We start from the raw sequence: 23,324 nt of genomic DNA on the forward strand, positions 1-23,324 counted from the left end.
TTACTGAGGAAACAAAATCTAATATAATCAAAGGTTAGTGAGGCTGAGTGGAGCTGAGGTGGGACAAAAAAAATGCAATTACGATGGCAATGGTGATAGGTGAAGACAGTCTGTCAGTCATGTAAACACAGCCCAAGCTCCCTAACAAGAACATGTCAGAGTCTATCGAGATGTGGCCTTCTTGTGGAAAAGAATTAGGGACTTTTTAAAGGGGATCCTGTGATGTGTGATGGGTTTGGAGCCATAATCTGGCAGCCATTAGAGGAGCTGCAGTTTATGATACGTTCACTTTGGTTGACCAGTCATATGCAGACTTCCACTGATCTTGTAGCCACTTTACAAGCCTCGTCTTACGTTTGTTGTTGTTTTATATAAACAAATGTCAGACATGGAAACTAATTAATGGTATTTAAATGAAAATGAACAAAAGAACAACAGTTTAATAAATGTTGCTGTGTCCACAATTCATGAAAACTGACGCTGTTTCTGTGGAAGAGATGTGACAAAAATGTCAGCCCCCATGGCTTTACAATATAGAAATAAGACCACAGATGGACAAGAGCAAATAGTATTAAATTAAAAATGGCTTTAGGAGACGTGTGGTGGCTCAATGGTCTAAGATGGCTGTGGACATTTATTGCATGTCACCCTGTTTCTCTCTCTGGTTCCCATCACTCTCAACTGCATGTGAACTGTGCATCAGAGGTAATGTCAGAAAATATTATTTTAAAAACCTGCCTTCCTTGGTTTCCCAGAAAATTGTAATAGCTTGTGTGAGGGTATATGCAGTTTGAAGATCTACCAAAAATCTTAAACTTCAATAAAATCTTTGAGTAAATTTGTATTAAGTTTTAAAGTTGGGTACATTGGAATTTCTGTGCAGATGATAGCATATGATAAGTTTAGTGCAAATATCTGTAAAAAGATCTGAAACAAAGACACAATGGGATATTGAGTAATTAAATAGTAATGGTTTCACAAATAAAATTGGCTAAAGCTACACTATCATGAGTGGGAACATATAAAACAAGCCTCTAAGTCTAAAAGACAATAGTTTTAAGGGGCAGAGCATTTACTTTTGAAGTGGCTGGATAGCCTGACTGTATTACACCAGTGTAATATCTGATAAGAGCTAAGCGCTCTCTATTCCCTGATTATTGTCCCTGGTGGAGTGTCCTTTACTGTGGTTTACCACACCTTTCATCTCACTTACCTTTATTACTACCATGTCTAGCCTTACTAAGGTTACTTTTGCTACAGAAAAGGTTTATTCGGTCTGTAGACCGCAACTGTTGTAAAACAGTATTTTTGAAAATATGCATCGTATCTGCAGTTGAAAGATTTCACATTTAGACATACATTGACAAATGCACATGCACACAGCATGTACTGTAAACACAGAGGAGCATGAACATGTGCACACTACATCACCAGACAATGCTCCAATACAATACTTCAAAAGATGCCAGTTTGTTGTATTTGGTGTGGCACCATGTGTAAGTCACACACAGACAAAGCCTTGCTCCTGGCACTCAATGTTTCCTCAACAAGATAGAAATGGAAATTGGAAGAGAGAGGGGTGCAAAAACTGTAGGATAGTTGTTGCATAAACATGCACCCTTATCTCCAGGTGCACCACATACAGAGTCATAAAACGGCGTGTGTATGAATGAAGTAAATGGGATTGGATGAAATTACAGAGCTGACTCTGTGCAGTCGTAATGTCTACACGCATCAAGAAACTGGACACATGTAACAAAAAGTGAGCTTTGAGCCTGTTTAAGATGTGATCAGATATGCAGCTGTGGTCACTTCAGCACCAGAGAGTGGGTGCTTAAGGCTACAGAGATACACTTCTTTCACTGCAAGAGTGTTTCAAGAGCCGCACTGGACTTTGCCTCACATGACCTGGGATAGTAACACTTATTATAAGTGCAGAGGTATAAATAATTTTACTTAAGTGTTGACAGGCACCACTTATTTATTCTTATCTGTCAAGTATTTTTAGTTGGAAACATTTCAACAACAAAGAACTTCTCAACAGTATGTAAGGACACATCATCTGGACCTCCTTTTTAAATCCATGTTTAATTGTGTCTCTTATGTGAAATTTATTATGAAGCTATATTTATGCTGTAGTCTACACAAGGGTACCGTATATTAATAATATTTATTTATTTTGTACACTGATAATACAAGCCTATGATGAACTAAGATGCAGTTTCATTTACTCAATGAATAATGACTCATAAGTGGCAGTGAAGTCTCTAGTGAGCTTAATAAGCATGTTTTATATCTTATACAGTGTGCACTCAATGCAAAGACAGTGAAGGATGAAATATAAGTTTAATATTTCCATCAGAGCAACCTGAGATGCCTAAGGTGACCTCTCTGTGGACAAACTTCATAAGGGAGCATCCTCATTCTCCTACCAACTTCGGCAGTCATTAATCGAGCAGGGTTCAGTATATTATTTAGGTGATATCTGAAAAACAATGGCAGCCTGCCATGGATGAAGAGAGTGATCATGAGGATGATAGACTGCACAACAGACCTGGTCGTCTTCTTCGCCTTTTCTTGGAGCCAAAGAGTTTGACACGGGAGAAAACGTTAAGTCGACTGGGTTTTTCACAGCTTCCTTTGGTTTTACTGGGGCTGCTCACGCAGCGGCAGGCATTAGTCTTCTCCCGCTCCCTCGCCTGCCTTTTCTGCCTTATGAGGGAGCTGGCAATCGCTGCAGCCATGGCCAGTTTGGCAGCGCTTTGGAAAAAAAAACTTCCAGAGAAGCGTGAAAATAATCACCCCCCCTTTGAATCCAGAAAACTGGTCCAGACGCAGTGGAAATAAATTGAGGAAACTACAGTGAAACGTTCAAGAGCAGAAATTGGACCAAGTGGACTATGAATATGGGCAATAAAATAGTCCCAGTGGTGCGGTAAAGCCAGTTAGATAATGTCCACGTGAATCATTTTTAGTTGTTCAGGAATTGTCCGTTGTATCTCCGAGAAAAAAAAAAGTGAAACTTAACAAAAAATAAAAACCACACGTTCCACCGTGAAGCTGCACAAAGAATGTCTCCACAGCACGTTGCATTTTCCTCCAGCTGTCTCATCATTGTCTCAGCATCACAACAAATACGCACAAACCCAGTCCCTGTAAGCGGTTTTGCATCATCCCACTAAACTACATGGCCGCGCACATGGTATGTACGAGAAAGCAGATAGGCGTGAATGAAGCTCACTGCGCAGCTAAAGGATGAAAACACCTGTTTGCAGACTGGAGAGTGTGTGCAGTGCTTTCCCCTAATCCCTCACTGAAGCTGCTGCTGAGAGGGGGGGAAAAAAAGACCGTTTTAGAAAAGACAACGCAGAGGATGCGAACGAATCAGAGAGGAGATCCCATTTGTTTTTTCTCTCTTTTGTTGAAGCGAAGCAAAGCAAGGTACTAGCAGGAGGCGCCTCATTCTGGATGCAATATCCGAGCTGAGCGCAAAGCACAGACTCAGCTGTGCTGCTGAGAACATCCCACCGACACCCTGGAGGATGAGCAGTGGGGAGGAGGGAGAGGACAGGGAGTCTAAAGAGACATAAACCCAGTCACTGTGCACAGAAAATCTCCACATAGGCCAGTCATATGGGACAATTCGCATCACATACCATAAGGGGCATGTGTGGCGGGGGGGCGGGGAGGTGTCAAAGAGGAGAGAGACTAGAGAGAGACAGAGGGAGGGAGGGAGGTTATCACACATTTAGATATTTTATGAGGCAGGACTAGACAGAAAGTCACATGAAAAAAAAGTTAAGAACTGCTGGAGCATCTTAGTTGCCACGGAAAAATGAATCCCAGGTTTCAAACTTGGATAGGGCAAGCATTCACGACAGTGCGGGAATTCCCCGCAGTAAAAAAAAAAAAAAAAGATTTTTAACTAGGCTATAATAGTCTAATTAAAATATAATTTATCTGCTAATGGCATCGCTCGCTTTAACGTGCAGATAACTGTGAGGAATAAAACAGCAGACAGCCATCATCCGCCCTCAGCAATGATGTTAATACAAGATAAATATTGTGGAATAAGCAATGATTTTGTGCCATGAAATAACGTCCAACATGCGTCAATCCGGCGGATCATACGGCATCATAAATTCTAATATAATTAATATTAACCCGTATTTCACTAAAACATATGAAGGCCTATTACACCCCTTACCATTTTATGCGCCTTTCTTTATCTAACTTTTATAATAGAGCATCACTACACATTATGTATTCACATCATGAAAATGCGAATTGAAAAAAAGTGCTGTATCTATAAACCCCAGACCAAAGGTTATGTTCTGACACCGACGTTTCTGCAGACCTTCAACAGACCTCTGGAACAGTCTTAACCAATGGTGCCATCTACAGTCCTCGACCGAAACTGTCCTAAAGGGTTTCTTAAATTCCCCAGATTTAATAAAAGACACCAATAACACAACTGAAGATGATGTTTTTTGTTTGTTTTTTTCGTTTGTCTGAAATCTTGCTTAATACAAGCAGAGTTGAGAGTTGAGTAAAATATCTACACGTGTTCTGAATAAACACAAACGCTCAAAACAGAAAAAAAAAAACAGCTGTTCAGCACCACGGACAGCTCCAAGACATAAACAATTGGAGACAATAACAATAAAATCACTAAATCAGTCAAATAAAAAATCATTAACAGCAATGAACCATTTTAATCAACATAACTCTTCAGGATAAACTTACGTGTCTATCTTAATAACAAGTTAAAAAGTAATAATAATAATAATAATAATTTGTGCAGCGTAAATTCAAGAACACCAGCCTACCTGAAACTGATTTTCTCAAGGGAAAAGTCATGATTCTCTACAGAGAAGCCAGGAGCAGAGAGTTGGATACGTGCAGTCCTTTTAGGCAGTGAAGTGAAGGCGAGCAGTCTACAATCAGCAAAAGTTCAAATCATAGTCAGACAACTATCCGAGGCGTAGTGGAAGAGAAAGCATCGAGGCGTGGCCATCAACAGGAAGAATCATTACAGGACATTAGCGACATGCCATTATGACTTCTAAAATGCTCATTAAACATTCATTTAGAGGTCTTGTTGATCCGGCAAACACGGGCGTGTGTTCTCTGTACTGCTGCGCTCGTCGGGGCCAGATTGAAGAGAAGTGATCGAAAATGTAGGCTGAGATTGTACTTCCTTCTTCGAGTAGAGAAGACTTTGCTCTCATATTACAAAAAATGATGTAAAATGATCCGATAATGCGCTGACTAAACCGGTTATACGGGTCTGTCTACTTTCGACTGAAAAAATATCGATGTACAATCAACTGAGACAACATGCATTAGGTAAAGTGTTTTTTTTTGTTTTTTACAAAGACAATTCTCTTTTCTGTCAAACTGTAGAGATAATTTTCTTTAAAAATCGCTCAAAACATATTTCAATTGAGCAAATATTGTATGGGATGATCAGCATTAATGCATAAATTACTGTGTATGTAAGTGTGGTCTCTAGCTTTGCTTGTACAGCTCCTTTTCATGTTAACCCAATTTGTAAAGCATATAACTAAATGTAAAATATTGTGTATAGTTCCTTATAGATTGAGTGAATATAGAAGTAAAGGTTGTTTTATTGATGCACTTTATTTAATGATGGACTAAACGATGTTACATAATGAGTCTTCCCGTGGACACTTGGTGCATGTGCACAGCTCTGAACACTAGATGGAGCAATTGGGCTAACTATCAAGAGCTGCGTTTTCACCCTAAGAGCACAATTCAAGTCGTTCTTGAAGCAAACATACATTATATTAGACATGCATCTCATTACGCACATCTTGAATTAATGATTTAATTATTTCATTTTAATTACTAATAGCGATTGACGTGCAAATTAGCTTAATTAAGTGGTTCTCAAACTTTTCCTGGCATGTCCAAAACAACGTTCACATTGCCCTAAAACTCGATTTTATGCAATGACAGGGGAAGCAACTTTAAAAAAAGAATCCAAGTTGAATTTTAGTAAAATAAAGATCATCAAACCATATTCTTTTCGCTACATAAATCATATTCTTTTAACTTAGTTTTATTTTTCCTCTGGTCATCCATGCACATCTAGTGTGACATTGTCATGTCATTGAATGCCATTACAATACTATATATTAACTTATACCTATCCTTATCAGAGTGAAACCACAAATCAATTACCACTGCATTAAAATGAATATTTCATTCAGAGATTGAGTGATAATGCAAGATGCTGAGCAGTCAGCCACGGAGAAGCTTGCTACCAATATATTGATTTACAAGGGATGTGGCTCAAATGACATAAGGCTCTAGAGTAATAAAAGCATTTGTGTTCCCCTTTACTACTATTGATGTTGTCCATAGATAGCTCTCCTTAATGGCTAAAAGGGAGTCTAACCTTTAAGCCCACACAGTCTAAGAAAAAATGGCAGCTAAAGTTGTTTCAAGGTTGAGCATGGCTTTATAGAATTGTCACTATCTTAGAACAGCTGTCACTTTAATATAGCAGCAGTAATGTCCATCGGAACAATGTTTACTGTCACAAAGGCTTTTCTATAAACAAGCGAAGACTCAAGGTACACACAATGAGACATTTTCATTGAGAAAAACTATAATTAATGATCCTCTTTGTGAAGCATGTTTTCCTTTAGCCATTGATAACCTAGAATTGCTTACTGTAACACTGTTAGTTGCTTCAGCCAAGAATATTGTAATGTTGTAATGCTGTTGTAATCAGCACTGCACAATTTCCTCATTTCCTTCCATCCTCTACTTTAGCTCAGAGGAAACCTAATTTCTATACAATGAAATTATTGAGCTAAGAAATCATTTCTGATGACGTTTTCTAGTATTTAATTTTTTTCCTAACAGAAATAATATTGATAATATTGTAGCTATTAAAGGCTGTCAAAGGGAGTGTCACTAAGATAAAGTGTTGAGAATAAAATCTAAAGTAAAATATTAATATACTCAACAACGATAAATGCCATATGTTTATAATATTCCTAACTATACATACTAAAAACAGGATAACAGGATAAGTTGCAACACTTTCCTTTGACTCCCACAATCTGTGACTGACGTGAAATGTGAGTCAAAACTGACTACAACCACCTTTTAGAGAAGGTACCTAATATTACTGTATATCATGTGCCATTTACTGTAAGAACTCACAGAACTCAGCCTTAATGCAGCACCCTATAAAATGTGACCTTTCTAACAGTAGCAAAGCAATAGTTGAAGATGTCACTATACATTAGGCATACTGTTCCTATCCTATCCATATCCTAACCTCTGATATATGTTACTACTGCACTGTGGAAAAGGTGCATTAAAAAATCTCTGTACAACCTGATTTAAACTACAGCATACAGTGTCCCTGTCTGGTTCTATCTGATACCTCTATTTCTGCCACAAGCAAACACAGACAGAAATCTTAACGCCTCCAGAAGCAGATCCCAGGTTTTGTTTTAGTCAGTTCCACTACTGATAAACATGGGCCATCGCTCAGGCAGACAGCATGGCCCTTCAGGAGGATGGCTGGGTTTATCACTGACAGTTAGGAGGACAGAGAGAGGTGATGAGAACTGGGCTACATTGTACAACAGCGACACTAATCAAACACCTAAGATGATACAGAAAGTGCAAATGTGTGTAGGGCTGATAATGTCCAACCCACTGTTAGTGCTTTTCTTAGGAGCATCCAAGGTATGACAGAGAAAGGAAAAATCAAAGTAGCATAGAGTGACACAAGTGGAACTGGTTAGATAAGTAAAGCAGAGACAAATACTTTAAATAGACAAGACAATTCTAAAAAAAAAGAAAAATCTAAAAATACACATTTTCTTTATCCAAATTTAATCACTGTGATTTGTATTCAGATGTCTCAGAAGAAAATATAGCTCTAGCCCTCTTTTGTCTGTTTTGTCTTTGAAAGGACAAAAGTCGACTGTAGCTATATTTGACTACCTCAAACTTAAAGTGTGCTCATTTGCAAGTGAAAGTTAGCAGCTGACCAACGTTTCACACTTAGATGCTGTTAATCAAACCATGCAGATAACCGGCCTCTGGTTTTATCCGAATGCAAAAAAATGCATACCTCTGTAACTTAAACTTAAAGACACTTTAAATAAGACAAGCAAGACAAACACAAGGACATCCACACACACAGAGGAGCTGCCTCTATATCTGTGTGTGTGTGTGTGTGTGTGTGTGTGTGTGTGTGTGTATGCTTTGGTTGCTTGTGTAGCAATGTGCCATGGGTACATTAATTACTGTAGTGCCCCAGGATGCCAGTCTATTGTGGCCTCCCGGGGGCACCTTCACTGTACTGTACTCACACTCATACACACATACCCACACACAGTGAGAAAATAACTGAGAATAGCTAAAAACAAAAAGTTCCATCATAAAGCAATCATATTATGTATTATGTATATAAACCTGTGTCCAAACCTACAAAATATATGCTAAATACTTTATCTGTTCAATATGCCATAGAGAAGACTCCCGATCCTAAGAAAAGCACCTAACAGCAGGGACTGCATGACTTCACAAAGACCCAAAAGGTCTTGGCACCCTGGTGCTTATGCCGTTTCTGGCCACTAGAGAGCAGAAGTCCAGAGTAAATGTGGAAGAGAGGCCTGTGTGCTGCCAAGGTTGAGCACTATGTTGACCTTTGTATTATTAAATATAACAAAACAATTAAAGCTATCTTTTTCCTATTAACACCTCAGGCTATCGCAATAACACCCAGGGTTTAATGAATTTTTCAATTCATAGAAAAAAAAGTGCCGTTCAAGGGCAAACTGAATAAATGGGGAGGTTAACCTTGCTCGTGGTGTTTAATTGAGGGCAAAGTTGCATGCTAGGATTGCACACCTGATTATATCAAGATATTTTATGTCTAGCTAAATTAATATCTTTACATACATATCGAAACTGCATTAGCAGGATTTTTAGTTTAACCTCTTGCTACAGAGTGAGTGGATAAAGTGATATATTATCAGGAGAAAAAGGAATGATCTCTGATAAGCTCAAAGGGTTGCTGCACAAACCATTCGGCCCTTTGGCAGCACACTGCTGGCTGTCTGCTCATTGTGCATGCGTTGGTACAGTAAATCCACTACAACAGCAGCTTGCAACATGCTAGGCCATCACTGCCATAGTGATACCACGCGTTACCATGGAGACTGCACATACGTAATAGAGTTTGAGAGAGAGAGAGAGAGAGAGAGAGTGAGATGATGTGTGCTGAGAATGGGGGTTGGTTATTACAGAGCAAGAAACCATCAGTCACTCATGGGTCCAGTATGGTGCTAGAATACAGTCATGGCTGACTGGCAGACTCACGGCAATGATTGTATGATCTATTCCACCCTGCTGGAACAAAAGGGCTGTGTTCAGGCCATGAAAGCAAGGAGTCAGTAGACTGAAACTGGAGGACATGAGTCCCATTATTCCTCCCAGCAGGAAAACCAGGATGATTTTCATCTTGGGGACAAACAAGCCTGTAGGCTGAAGGTAGAGAAAGTGCCCACGACTCCATTATGGGAGCTAAGCATCACAAATTAACAGTTATTTATCTTTATCTTATGCAGTATATTTTTAAATATCAGTACTGTATTTATAAGAGGACATCTGAGCTGTGTGCCAGTTCCTCCTCATTAAACCACCACCAGCTCTATCTCCATCTCCCTTTAAAACTCCAAAACTAATTATGAACAGACAGTATTCCTGGCATTTGTCATCTAACCTCTCACCTTTTGTGTAACAACCTGGCTTCAAAGTCTTGATGTACTGATCAGCACTGCCATATTTTCTCTCACACAGAGAAAATAACTGCAGATATTCTTGTTATCCAAGCGAAAAGGAACACAGCTCTACTTCAAACATCAATAAAAGATAAATATGGCACAGAAACATAACTGATACAAATTACAGTTGAGCATCTGTCAGATTCTTTGTACCTGTTTGCATGATAACAATACAAGTAGATGATGAGGTGCTCTGTTGGATAATTATTCATCCATTAGATGTTTTGTAACCTGGACCTTCACAGCCAAATGCAAAAGTCAAAAAGTGGAAGAAAGGATAGTATCTTCTCTGAAAGTGACATTTCAATTAATTTTAATTCTTGTGCTTCTTAGCCAGTTGCATAACAGATTATGTAAATAATTAAATTTAATTGTGTAATTACAACATTTTAACCACTAACTACAAGAATTGCTATTCTAATGTTCATAATACACCACAGAAACTGAGGACATTACAAACACAAGGACATCATGAGAGTATACTGGTTAATTTCTCTGCTTTTCTTGATTTTAGTACTGTAGTTTGTTGTTTGTGTTTGTAAAATATTTGATTGTTCATTTTTAATTAGCAGTGATGGGGGACTATCAGTTCACTGTAGGTTTATCACAATGAAATGATACACTTTGAGCTATATGTCCTGATTGAATTATTTAAAGGCACAACACAAAAGACTATTATTAAAATGGATCAATCATAATATAAATTAAATAAATAACAATTCAAACATAAAGTAGGAGTAGATCAGATTAGCTCCTCCTCATAGATACAAGTGAAAGTGAATACACTAGTCAATTTATGTACACATGCTTGACTCTGCGACCTGTCACTTAGTAATTTAACTGCATGTGAAGTACATAATTTATCTGGGAAGCATATGGTAGGCTTTCACATGCTATGGCCTCTGCACTCTTTGTGTCTGTATACATGTGTGCCTGTCTGTATGAGAGTGTGTGTGTTTAAGGCTGCAATGATGTGGAGAAATCTCAATCAGTGGCACCAAACGGTGTGTGAAATGGCCAGAGTTCAGACGGCAGCCTGCACGGAATGACTAATGCTGTACCAGCGATGTGCTCTCATTACCCCGACACATACAAGAGTGCAATATACCGGCCACAGAGGCTCCCTGTTTATCTTGTCCTCTAACCAGCTGACCCTGATATCTTTTCAGACTTCAAACAAAGATGGGGATGGTTGGGATACTGGCCACAGAACTTAAAAGACTGATTATCTCTGATTAGAAACAAAGTTTTGCATGTCCTCTGGCAGGTTTATTTAACATTTAACAGGTTATAAAATATCAATGAGATGATATCAGCGCACTGCAGTTTTGGTTGGGCCACTAATTGAAAATTTAAATGTAATATCTGTGTGTTTACTGTACATGGACACCTATTTGTGCAATATGTGTGGATGTGGCAACCAAATGCATGACCTCGCATTTCTCAGGTCCCCTGGGGGATTGTGGGTGAATCATAACCAATGCTGTTGTAAGCCAGAGGGAGGTGGCTAAAAGTCCCTGTGACTGATTGCTGTGCAGGGATTCCTAGACAGTGTAAATACTTTAAACACCAGCAGGTCTTACAGAACTAAAGCCACATTATAAGATTCAATAAACAGGTCTCAGTTCAGATTATATAGAAAGAAGTTTAGCTGCACGGAAAGGCAGATGACCAATTTCAAAGCACCTTCCAGGCTTACAATAAGATAACACAGTATAGTGTATACAATCAGTTGGAGCACATGATGCCTGTTTCTAGGTTAGCAACACCACACAGCCCTATCATGCCACATTACTTTTCCATCAGCCAGCTGAAGCAGAGCAAGTGCAAGATAGGATAATAGAGCATGATGATATACGCACATGCACTTGGGTACAGGCCTATAGATAATTCAACAAGCACACGCAAAGATACATACATACATAATAGACACACACGAATGCACACACAGGCAGCCAGCTTGCCAGAGGAGTCTCTAAATGCCTGTTATCAGAACAACATCCAGTATCTATCCCAGCAAGCAGCACAACAGGAGGTAGCCGGAGGAGGAAATCAAGTGCAGGAGATGGTCCCTCGCCAAAATGGATGACTGTGCAGTCACATGTGAATCATAGATGGTGAGTCAATGGAAGCCCTCTGGCAAAATCCATCACAGTGGTAAAGCTACAAAGAGACAGCATTTAGGGGCTGAAAGACCATTAATAACAAAATCACTTTCATTCTCTTTCAAGTTATCTCTCCTCCATTAACTAGAACACACCCAGGAAATGGGCACTCGTCACAGTGAAGAGGGACATCTGGTATCAAAGAGAAAACAAGGAACTGTGCTGCAGCCAAAATAAAGAAGTTCAAACTTTCGGAAAGTTTGTATTAATAACTCCATGCTAATTATGCGCTGTCTAGCAAGTCTTAGTCCCAGAATATACAGTAAGTGAAGTGATGTTGTCCTACATACCCCATCGAGTATCGCACATCAAGGAAACAAAAGGAGTGAGATTAACAGGCGTCATCTCAGACACCTGCTGGCTTAAACTGTCTACTTACTGATGGAGACACAAAGAGAAGTCCTGAGACTGGCACGAGAGCACAAGGTCATGCTTGCTTCTTTTTTAAGAGTTGCTAACTTGGGGCACTTTGACAACTTAGGTGATGGATAACAAGGATGTTAAAAGCACGGACTCTGCTATATTTGTAACTAAAATATAGCTAACAGTGTCCTGGTTTAGAAATGCCACGAGGTCCTAACAGAGATGAAAACATTTCTTTTCTTAAAACACAGACTCCTGTTGAGGTGTTTGTCATCATTTTCATCAAGTATTTGTGATCTTAGCCATCAACCAGGTGTCTGTCCTCAGAATAACCCCATCATATCCCTTGTCTGGCCTCAAGAATAACTGTGAATATTATGCAATGAGGTCAAATGTGCAGTGCAGCAAAATGGGTGTGAACATTAATGAAGCTCATTTTAGTGCGACCACACACTGTGGATTTCCCCTGCCACTCACACATTTCTTTGCATGAACAAGAATGGTTCTTCATACAGGAAGTGATTAATGGGCATATATATTGGTTTCTGCACTACACTTGAAGTTAAAGTGATTATTTACAAAAAGTATCAATGTGTGTAAACATGCCAGTGTGATTGCATGGTTCAGATTGGCATGGATTATTTCTGTATACTTAAAAGCTGCGTGTTAGGTGGAACAGATCGACTAAGCTGAAAATGACACGACAGGAGACATGACTCAACTTATCGGAGTGGGTGGGTAAATAGGTCATGTTCCCTACCCAACACAGCATATCCCACTTTTTACTTTCAGTCCTTGGGCTTGTTAGTGAAGTCAGCACACAGAGAAATCAATGGCAACATAATGACAATGGATGATAGTGGACCAGTGTTTGGAATATTACAGGTGGGAGGAGTTGTGTAGAACTGATAGCGAACGCTACAGAAATGCGAAGAAGTAGGCCAAAACACAGCAGTAAAGCAACAATGGCTCTGCGGTCTGTTGTCGTATGACATGCAACACTATCACAAATTAGCATTGGATTTAATAATTTAATCCTAATGAAGCTCACCACCAACAAAATATTTGGTACTGGTAACGACAGTACTCTCTCCCCTAACAGTGTCTTTAATAAAAATAAAACTACTAAAAATAAAACAACACATTTTAAAATGAATTTGTTATTAAAAAGCATCACCTGTATTTGCACACATGCAAAGGCATCTTGACATTACCACTAACATTAAATTTTTGCTTTACCAACATTTGATTTTTGCTGTGTCAAGTGTCATGAACCAAGACAATGCTGATAAGGAAGCAGTTAAATTAACATTATGCCATTTTGTTATGTTATCATTGTATGGTAATGCAGTTACCAAGAATATTTTGAACTGTTTGCTCCAACTCAAAGACTTGAGTTAGAGCTGCAAATGCTGCCAACACTAGAAAAGTGTTTGCCTCACAGTTGTATGGCAAATCTACATTAAATGGCAAGAAATGTTTAACAGCTTTTCCCCAATTGTGCTGGTAAATACAGATTGGCTCGTGTTTAGGATATCCACCTACCACCGTGGCCAGCTGATACCTAAAATCAGATATCAAACTATTTTCAAAAGCAGTGCAGCATCTTATATTTATTCTTCTATTTGATTTGAGCTGTGAATAGTTAAATAGGAATGAACCATGTGCAATGCATTTTTCAATCCTGCTGTCTTTATGAACCCGTCAAAAGGATGAAATGGGATCCACAAAATCCAAAGCCAGCACAGCAGACTGCTTGCTGCAGTGCATGCTGTGTGTGTACACATATGTGTGTGTCTGTGTGTGCGACTTGTGCAACCCTGGTGAGAGAATGGATCTGTAGGATTTTGAGGTAGTCCTGCATTTATCTCTGTAACAGTTTATTGCTCGACTCATGAGTCCCACTTGTATATAGGCTGAACAGAAGATTGGTTTTGTGTAATCTATGGTGTGTATCTTTGTGTGTGTGAAGGAGGGCTTTCATTGCTATCATTGTAAAAGGGCTATTTTGGACATTTTTGCTTTATGGGGATATTCTAGCCATATCTCACTATTTCATTGACTGTTGTAAGGTCAAGGCTTAACCTATTTCAAAGCAGGAGCTAGGGACTCCTTCGTGTCAATGGTCATCTCAAAGCAGGAGCTAGGGACTCCTTCGTGTCAATGGTCATCAGAATGTTTATGTGTGTGTGTGTGTGTGTGTGTGTGTGTGTGTGTGTGTGTGTGTGTGTCTTTTAGTTCACGTTTTGATACCACAGATATAGCTCAAATCTACTCCAGCAGCTACCACCTCTCCCTTCTTAATCCTCATGCACAGTACATTTCAAGCAGTCAAAGTTTCTGCTTGAATCTTTTTTCAGACTCTTCATTAAGAAGTGCAACAGGTGTACAGAGTTATTCCTGCCCAGCTGTCTACAAGATCTGCATTCCAGTTCCTGCCCATCTGCAGTAGCAGAGTCTAGATCAAATGGATTCTTTTACCCACTAATTAATTCCAATGATTGTTAGTTTATGTATTCTCAGAAGTTAGAAGTTCTATGTTTAGTGGCAGTTTTTTAATGTTTATTAATGACTTATTATAGGAATTTATTTTTGCCTTAGAATGTCGTGTTAATAAGGATCTTATGGGCTACCAGCTTTTAACTCATTCATTGGAGAAATTTACCAACCTCATTGAATAAATAAAATGAAAATTAGTTGACAGCTTCAGCACAACTCGATATAATACAATCCCTGATAGCAACACAGAACAGACAAATCTGATAGTAATTTTAGAAACTATAGTTAAAAAGAGATTGGATGAATTTACCACTTTAGAATACAGGGGTGATTAAGAATGGGACTTTGTAGCTGACGTGTTGAATGTTAAACTGAATGACCAATATGGGAATAATAACACAATGTCCCTTGTTCTCTCTGGGTTCATCCTTCTAATCAGACTGTACAGCCACATCGACCCCTGTGGTGTGTAGTAGTCAAATGCCATGCTTTAATATGATTGAATGATTGTACTGAGCCCTCTGCTACCGAATGAAGGATCAGTGCAAATGACTGGAGCCTATATCATATTACTAGGGTTAAGTTTCCCAAGCAGCACAGCTGCTGTGGCATTTTGTGTCTGAAGCTCCGTCAGTGTAAAAAGTAGCTTCCACAGACATACGCAAGCATTCAAGTCATAAAAAGTCTCAGTACTGCTGGATCAGATTTGTACCACAGACTGTAAAATAACCGCTCCTGAATGTCTAGGCATGACCTCTGCTAGGCACCATCATCCAGGGGTCAATGTGTTGAAGAGATAACACGAGGAGATTTAGACATATTAACCAATGCTTTGGCAGTCAGAATGCCCAGATTAGAGATGGGCAGCTGCGTGACACTGGCCTGTAATGATGATGGTTTGTGTGTGATCATCAGTACTGCTGAAGGACTGCCTCCCTGTCTGTCTGATTTCTACCCATTACATCATACTGAACATGCATCTGAGGCCTGTGACATCCTACTCACACACACCAACAGAACAGAGCCAAGAGCCATTCTTAGTTTTTTCACCATTACATTGAAGAAGTAAATTTTATTTATTATTGCATTCACATTTTAGCATTGTAAAAAAATATCACACCACAAAATGTGTGAAACCTTTTGTCTTTCATTTTTGTCTTTCTTTCTTTCTTTCTTTCTTTCTTTCTTTCTTTCTTTCTTTCTGTGTGTGCGTGTGAGAGAGGAAAAGAAGGACAGCTGTCAATGTACGCTGGCAGGGCTTGATGAGATGTGCGATATCTAATTATCTCTCTAGCCGGTGGATTAGCGAGCTAACACTAATGGCTGCCATAAGGCCGTAGCTCCCGGAGAACAAACGCATACACACACACACACTCATGCAAAGCTTAAAAATGCAGATGAAACAGACACGTGGAATCAGATAATTCTCCTAATACAACGAGGATGGATGTGATGTTTATTTTAGCACTTAAAATTCATGGGTTAATGTGGCTTTGAAAAAGAAATTAAAGGTCAATGAAACAACAGCAGAAGGCAGTGAAGCCGGGAGGAAGCTTTTGGGAGGGCGTTTGGCTAAACAGTCTGTAGAGTTACACAGTGCATGGTTGTCTGTGTAGTGGTAGAATTTAAGCGTGTAGTGTGCCTTCATCGCTGCAGTTGGGTGTTTGTGTGTGAACATGACAGCTGAGGTTCATCACAGCCACACTATGTCTTATGTGGTTTATTCAGTTCAATGCACCGGCCTGCCCTGCTCGGTCACTCGTGTGCATGCTGTAAAATTAGATTTGGGTCTAAGATAATAACTCGCAGGCCTCACATTCACGGCATACTGATGCAAGACACCCGATTGAGGGTGTGTGCTTGTGTGTAGTGAACAAGGGTGTATGACACAGGAGTGTTACACTCTGCTACAGCTTACAAGCGTACAGGCCAATTGAGTTACTTACATCAGGGCTCATTTGACAAACACCTGCAGAGGGTAATGGAGGAGCACTGTACACCTTCATGAACAGTAACCCATGCTGGAGGGAGCTGTTGAAGGGGAAAGGACTGCCAACTGGGGAAGCAAGGGAGTGCACTCTTTGGCAGTTGAAGAATTACCATTTCATTAACAGTATGCATTATTTATTTCTAACCCTTCTATGGTCCTCGCACATACATTTACACTGACCTTGAGCGACCACCCTGGGCTTGCAATGATGGAGAGAAAGTGATATAATGTTTGACAAGACTGCACTACATCTTTATGTTTTATTATGCCCAAGTGTTTTCATTAAATATTAGCTTTTGCTTGCTTAATATCATTTCTGGCAGATTTTATTACAAAAAAAAAAAGACTTTGGGATGGATCCATGGGATTATACTTGCAAAACCTACATTTCAAGATAATGCCGCGCTATATTTTTGTCCGCTCAGATAGTCACTGTGTCAGATTAAGTGACTGTAGAGTCATTCATAGTGTGTCGTGCCCGAGGGACATGACAGACTACATGTTGCTCCCTAACTAAATATCATTTTCTGTCTTTCATAACAAACATGACGTTAACGGCTAGGGATTTACTTTTTATGTTTGAAAAGCCTAAAAAAAGAAGAAAAGGTCATTGTGTGACCATTGCTTTTAAATCGGTCTACAACATTGCTGTAGTCTGACCCTGGCATAAGAGGTCTTTTAACTATGACACATATGTGAACACATCTGCTGATATAACAGTATAATCCCCTTTGTGATGTACAAAGTTGTGGAGGGGTTTTAACTGTATTAAATAAACGGATCAGGGGTGAAATATAACACTATAAATGCAGAATAGCAGTGTAAATAGCAATTATAATACATCATTAAAATGATTAAATGTATGTCTTGGATAATTGAGCTGTTTTTTTTTTACAGTAGCTCCTGTTTCAAAGTTGCGGAGAAGATCGCACAGCACACAGATCACTGAGTCGGCATAAAATTGGCTAAGGCAACTGCTGAATACCCTGGACACTTTCCAGATATTTAACCACCACTGAAGGAAGGAAGTAAACAAACAATTTGTCTCGACTGCAGCACACAAAAATACAACCAAGAAAGGGAGACGGGCGAAGAAGACCGAAACTCTTTCTTGCCAGCACAGCATTTAACATGACTGGTGTTATAATTCTGATCCCATTCTTCAGTAAACAGTCTTGAACTTTTTTTCCAACATCTGCCAACATCACTATACAGTATATTCTCTGTATGTGGGCGACAGCCTGAATTTTCCAGTCCTTAATCTGGATTTCGTCAAGCCCCCCTGGAAGAGCCAAGGCTTCTCTCAGTCAGGCAGGCGACGTGATGGGAGAAATTGGGTGTCTGTATGAATCCCAGCCAACATCAGCCTTGGCTGGCAGGCTGGCACATTACTTGGTGCTCCCTGAGATGAAACACGCAGGCACCCAATATGACCCTCTAACTGGATGTGTCAGAGCCAAACTGGCCTGTTGTTCTCGCTGTCCCTGCTTAAGTAGCGCTTAGACACTTCTGGTGTTGTCTGCACAGGAATTAGGAAGTCTATGGGGCTTTTAAAGTCTTAAATAGTCAGTGCAATATTAAGGGCCCTTTATGATAATCCATAGTGACACCATAGTATGATTGAACATTTTTGAACAATTTAAAGAGTAAAATCACTTTTTTGCAAAAGATAGAATTGAGATTCCAGTGTGATCACGTTGATTACTGACATCACAGTAAAAAAATGCTAAATCTCTCCCAGTCGGTATATATTTTTTTATATCTATTACACAGTATATTGTCATATTGACCAAGGCCAGTTGTAGTGTGAAAATAAAAGTATGTGTGGGAAGAAAGAAATAAAAAATCACAACCCACCATTTGTGAGTAGTTGAAGAAATTAGTAATAGTGTGACATTATGACTGAAGAGGTCTGGTCTGCTCATTCATCAAAATATGAGTTTTATTAAGTCAAGCACTTAAAGAGGAACGTTCAGGATCTGTGTCACAGCTGCTGAGTTCAGAAAGGACAGCAAGGTACACACCAGAATCAACTTTCTCTCAGAGGCACCACCAGAGTATAAAGCAAGGAAGGATAAAACATGATGAGCTAGCTCAAAACAGGATTCAACATTTGTTCACTGTTGATATATGACTGTACATTTACTGAACAATTTGTTTTCCACAATAAGTTACACTCATTTGTGTGTAGCAGTATCTGTAATCTCTGGCAGTGTCAGGAACCACTTTGCCTGTCTCTCTTTAACGTGGTCCCGAGTCAGCAGTTTGCCTCATTGCCCCAATTAAATAGCTTAATGCTTGTTTACTCTGGGGAAAACTTACACACTGCTTGTGTCACAGATACTATAACCTGACTACTCTACTGATTGCTCCTGTTTATCTCAGATTTACAGCTGGCATGTGGTTAGACAATAACACAGCATATCTATTAGTGACATGAACTGGAATTTTAGTGTCAAGCTGTGTAAAGGTCTGTAAGGTTTTGGCCCGCATTCTGCTTCCTTCCAGTTTTCCCCTTTAGTCTCTGTTGACATTTTCATGGATGAACATGCTAATGATGCAAAACTTTAAAAAATAAAAATAAAAAATAAAAAAGAGGCTGTGATAAAGTAGAGAATTTGCCACATATACAGCATTTATGAGGAGTACTGTGCACTTTTTGTTTAACAGATTTTTAATTATGTTCAAATGACATGCAGTGGTTTGCACTAGGTATGAGAATTGATAAGATTTTATTGATACTAATGCCATAATTGATTCTGCTTATTGGTCTCATTCTTTATTGATTCTCCTATTTATTCCTGATCAATTTTCAGTTTGGGAATTAGAATCTCAACACTGTTTTTCTAACCTGACTTGAAATGATATTACAACTAACACTGTTATCGTTCTTCCTCTCCACCATGACTCCTTTTTGTTTTAAGTTTCCATCCGTTTAGACACATGAGTTTGACATCATTGTTTTGCTTTGTGCAACAGTCGTAAAAACAGCAGTATCACTAAAAGGAATTGATAAAGTCGGAGGCATACAATTTCAATGGATCAGACAATTCGGAACCAGGTTTTATGACCATCTCAGTGACCACCCATAACATTCATTCACAATAGTCTTACAGACAATAACAGTCCCGGCCGTTTGCTCATCTGTTTCATTCTCAGTGGCTGTTGCTGAGTCTGCCATTAGAAGAGGAGGCAAATAAGAGAGAAGTGCTAATTAAATAGACAATGATGAAATGTAATAGGCCTGGCAACTTTACTCTGCTTCACTTCTCTCCTGGTGCCCAGAGTAGATTCTCATTAATGTTGTCATACACACCCACTCCTGCTGTTTGTTTATGACTTTAGTTTAAGCCCCAGAGAAGCCAGATCTTAATAGTGTCAGCATTTTTCCCTAATTCCAAGGAAATTTATATATGAAATCTGTGTTCTTGTAAGATGTTTAAAGAGGATGTTCACTTGTGCAGGTGCAAACTTTATATATAAATACATGTGAGGGTATTGATTATATCATGACAGTGATATTTCATATTTTGTCATGCTTTAGAATGGCTAAATTTTAAAACTAGGCTAATAAACACTACTCCTTCATACATGTGGGATTATTTGACATAGATAAGCAGAAAAGCAATTAAAGGTTACTGTTTAGGTGCACTTACTGTCCATCTGTATAAGAGTCAACGTCCATGCTAAAACAAGGCGACGATAGAGGTCAGGTAAACACAGCAGGAGTTACAGTGCTGATGTGACTTTGACAGTCTCCTACCAGCCTGCTCTCTCCGGGCACAATCACATAGCCTACACATTATTTATTCATGCATAGTCTATTTATGTATTGACTTGGACAAACAGAGTTGTTGCTTTCACGCCGAAAGAAAGACTGTAAAGGAAAGAACAAATTAAACAAGCTGTTATTGGAGCACGAGTGCATCCTGAGGCTTAGTGTTTGTCTCTTGTCAACATTGCAATAGTGTGCAGGACACTGTGAGACACTGCAATGGGGTACTCTGTTATAAGGAGCGACGCTGGCACCCTCAAATGTAATTGCGATGTGCAGACTTTGTGGTGAATCACCGCCATGCATTTTACATTGGGTGTTGGGAATGGATGAGACTACTGCTCATTACTCTTGCACTTCTGCTCACATTTTCTTGGTTGAGTGGGCAGCAGATGAGTTATTTTGTCAATAAGGCTGCAACAGATTAGATAGTGGCCTGAATGTTCAGCAAAACAGGTGCTGGACTTCATTCTATCCGTATGAGAATCTGTGATCCTGTTAAAATTGAACCACTTTGTCTCACTGTTAAAATGTAGATATTAAAAGCATTCTTTAATGCAGAGTTTTCACAACTGCATTACTACAAAGAAATAAACTTTATGAAGTGGCAAAATGTTCATTGTGATGCAAGTTTCAAATAACTGCACACTATAGTGAGATGAACAGAAACCAAAGGCTCCCTGGAGAAGGAGGAGAGAATGAGAGAAGAAGTCAACCTAACAATTTACTGTATGCTTTATCAAAAGGTCAGCCCTACTGGGTACATACAGTATATGTGATTTGTAGATAAAGGTTAAAACATGCAAAAACTCTGGCATGATCCTTTTAAAGAATAGGTTAATCATTTTTCAAGTCTGTCTTAAAACAATAGTCAAGTGCCCATAAAAACACATTTAAACAAGTTTTACTGGCTTTAAGCAGTCCTTCTGTTAATAGTTTACATTAACATCCATTCCTTATGTGCGTCCAATGCAAGTGATGGTGTATGATTACAGCAAGCAAATCTTGTTTCAGTGTTCATATGAGCACCTGACTATTGTTTCTCTTCAAGTCTGATTAACTAATGCTGGTCTCAGAATAAATGCCTGGGCTCTGAGCTATAGTCTTGACTCTGAAAATAGCTGCGTCAACATTAACTCTATAACGTAACCCTGAGAACCAGTTATTTCCAACCTTTTTAATATGTGTGTTTAATGCATGTCTGATTGTATAGTGACTGTAAACATTTAAAAACGGAAAGAAAAATAGGAATATGAATGTGTGTGAGACCTGTGAGACCTGTGTTTGTGAGAGAGAGAAAAAGCGTGAAAGAGAGATGAGGAAAGTTGTTAGAGAGAAAATAACTGAAGGTGTTAAATGACCTCTATAAAATGAGCAAAAAGAGCAGATAGTCTGACATTTTATTTTATAAGCAGTCAAATTTTTTAAGTCATTTAGCTTTTATACATTCCTGTAATTTAAGCACAGTCAACTAAATTCCTCCTGCGCCTCATGGCTAGTGCACAGTAAACATTGCAGTTCAAATCTGGGGCTACAAAAACACAACGCCTCTAAAGAAACCCTGAGTTGATCTCACACAAATGAAAGCATACCATGCTCCACCTTCTGTGTTAACGTCTTCATATGGATATCCATCTGTCTGTGTGTATACTGCATAGCTTGGAATTATAACCACAAAGTCTCGCAGTCGTCTGTATTATGGATTGGATATTTACACAGAATGGTCCCTTCCGGCACCATCTTTTATTATTGTGAAGAGACAGAATAGAGCCAAACAGAGAAACAGGACCAAGAATGCAGGAGAAAGAAAGAGAATGATTTGAGAATGAAGAGGAAGAGGAATCGAGAGGTGGTGACGCAGACTGAGCTAAAGAGCGAGCTGATTGACAAGAGGCAGCACACACAGGCCTAAAGACGTCCAGTGTTTTCTGTCTGTCTGTTCTTTTGCTCCCTGCAGCTCTACAGGGATGAACTCATTAGTGTGGGAAGAGGGTTGCTGCGAGAGCTGCATTACAGTATATGGATGCATTATTATGTTGTGGTTCAAGTATGAAAAATATGGTCCCTAAGCATCCTGACATGGCTGCTTGCCTTCACCTCAGCTAAAAGTTTAGAGGAGCTATTAAACATAACTGGCCATAGTAAATTAATGGTGCAGAAAATTACATAAAATAGCATATGTCGTCACTTCAAACAGTGCAAAACAAACTGAAACTATAATCTATGGAGGGGAAAAGGACACAGAAGAGATAATGTGGATGCATGTAATCTGTATCTCCAGGCACATTTATGCAGAATTTACACTGTTTTTAAGCTGCCTCGTGAGTTTGTGCTTGTGAATCTATTGTTGTTTGATTTTGTGGAAACTGAATCTATCTCTCTCCGACTATCTGCCTTGTTGCATGTTGAAATATCCTTGATCATATGGATACAATAGTTCATTCTAGTGTACTATTATTTTCACGATTGTCCTGATTAACTATAGAAAATGTAGCCCACTATATGTGTTAGTTGTTCATTTAAATGTTAATATGCACATGCACAGATCCAGGGTAGCCCCCTCTACTAAAGATACGTTCCTGTACACATGGGTGAACTGCTATCATTTCAACCCCTCTGGGGTGCTACAGTCCAAGCCTATGTGCTGCTGATGGGTTGTTTTGTCATGCATGTCTCCAGTGACTTGTGAA

The 23,324-nt window shown here is 39.2% G+C and overlaps 1 protein-coding gene and 1 long non-coding RNA gene across 6 annotated transcripts in view; one reads left to right on the top strand and one right to left on the bottom strand.

Moving 5' to 3' along the window:
• Nucleotides 1-23,324, top strand: part of LOC109142945 (uncharacterized) — a 126,599-nt gene that overhangs the window by 78,272 nt on the left and 25,003 nt on the right. The gene's annotated exons all lie outside the window — the stretch shown is intronic.
• Nucleotides 1-23,324, bottom strand: part of fgf13a (fibroblast growth factor 13a) — an 85,165-nt gene that overhangs the window by 20,324 nt on the left and 41,517 nt on the right. Inside the window, exon 1 of one of the 5 annotated variants that reach the window (XM_027281714.1) lies at nt 4,830-4,953. The exons of 3 other annotated variants lie outside the window; for them this stretch is intronic. In XM_027281714.1, coding sequence (XP_027137515.1) covers nt 4,830-4,860 — 31 coding nt within the window. In that variant the 5' untranslated portion in view covers nt 4,861-4,953. Of the gene's footprint in view, nt 1-2,554; nt 3,542-4,829; nt 4,954-23,324 lie in introns of those variants that run through there. One more of the 5 variants, XM_010736598.3, reaches the window with a different exon arrangement.

This window comes from Larimichthys crocea, chromosome I (genome assembly GCF_000972845.2).
Source record: "Larimichthys crocea isolate SSNF chromosome I, L_crocea_2.0, whole genome shotgun sequence".
NCBI lineage: Eukaryota > Metazoa > Chordata > Actinopteri > Sciaenidae > Larimichthys > Larimichthys crocea.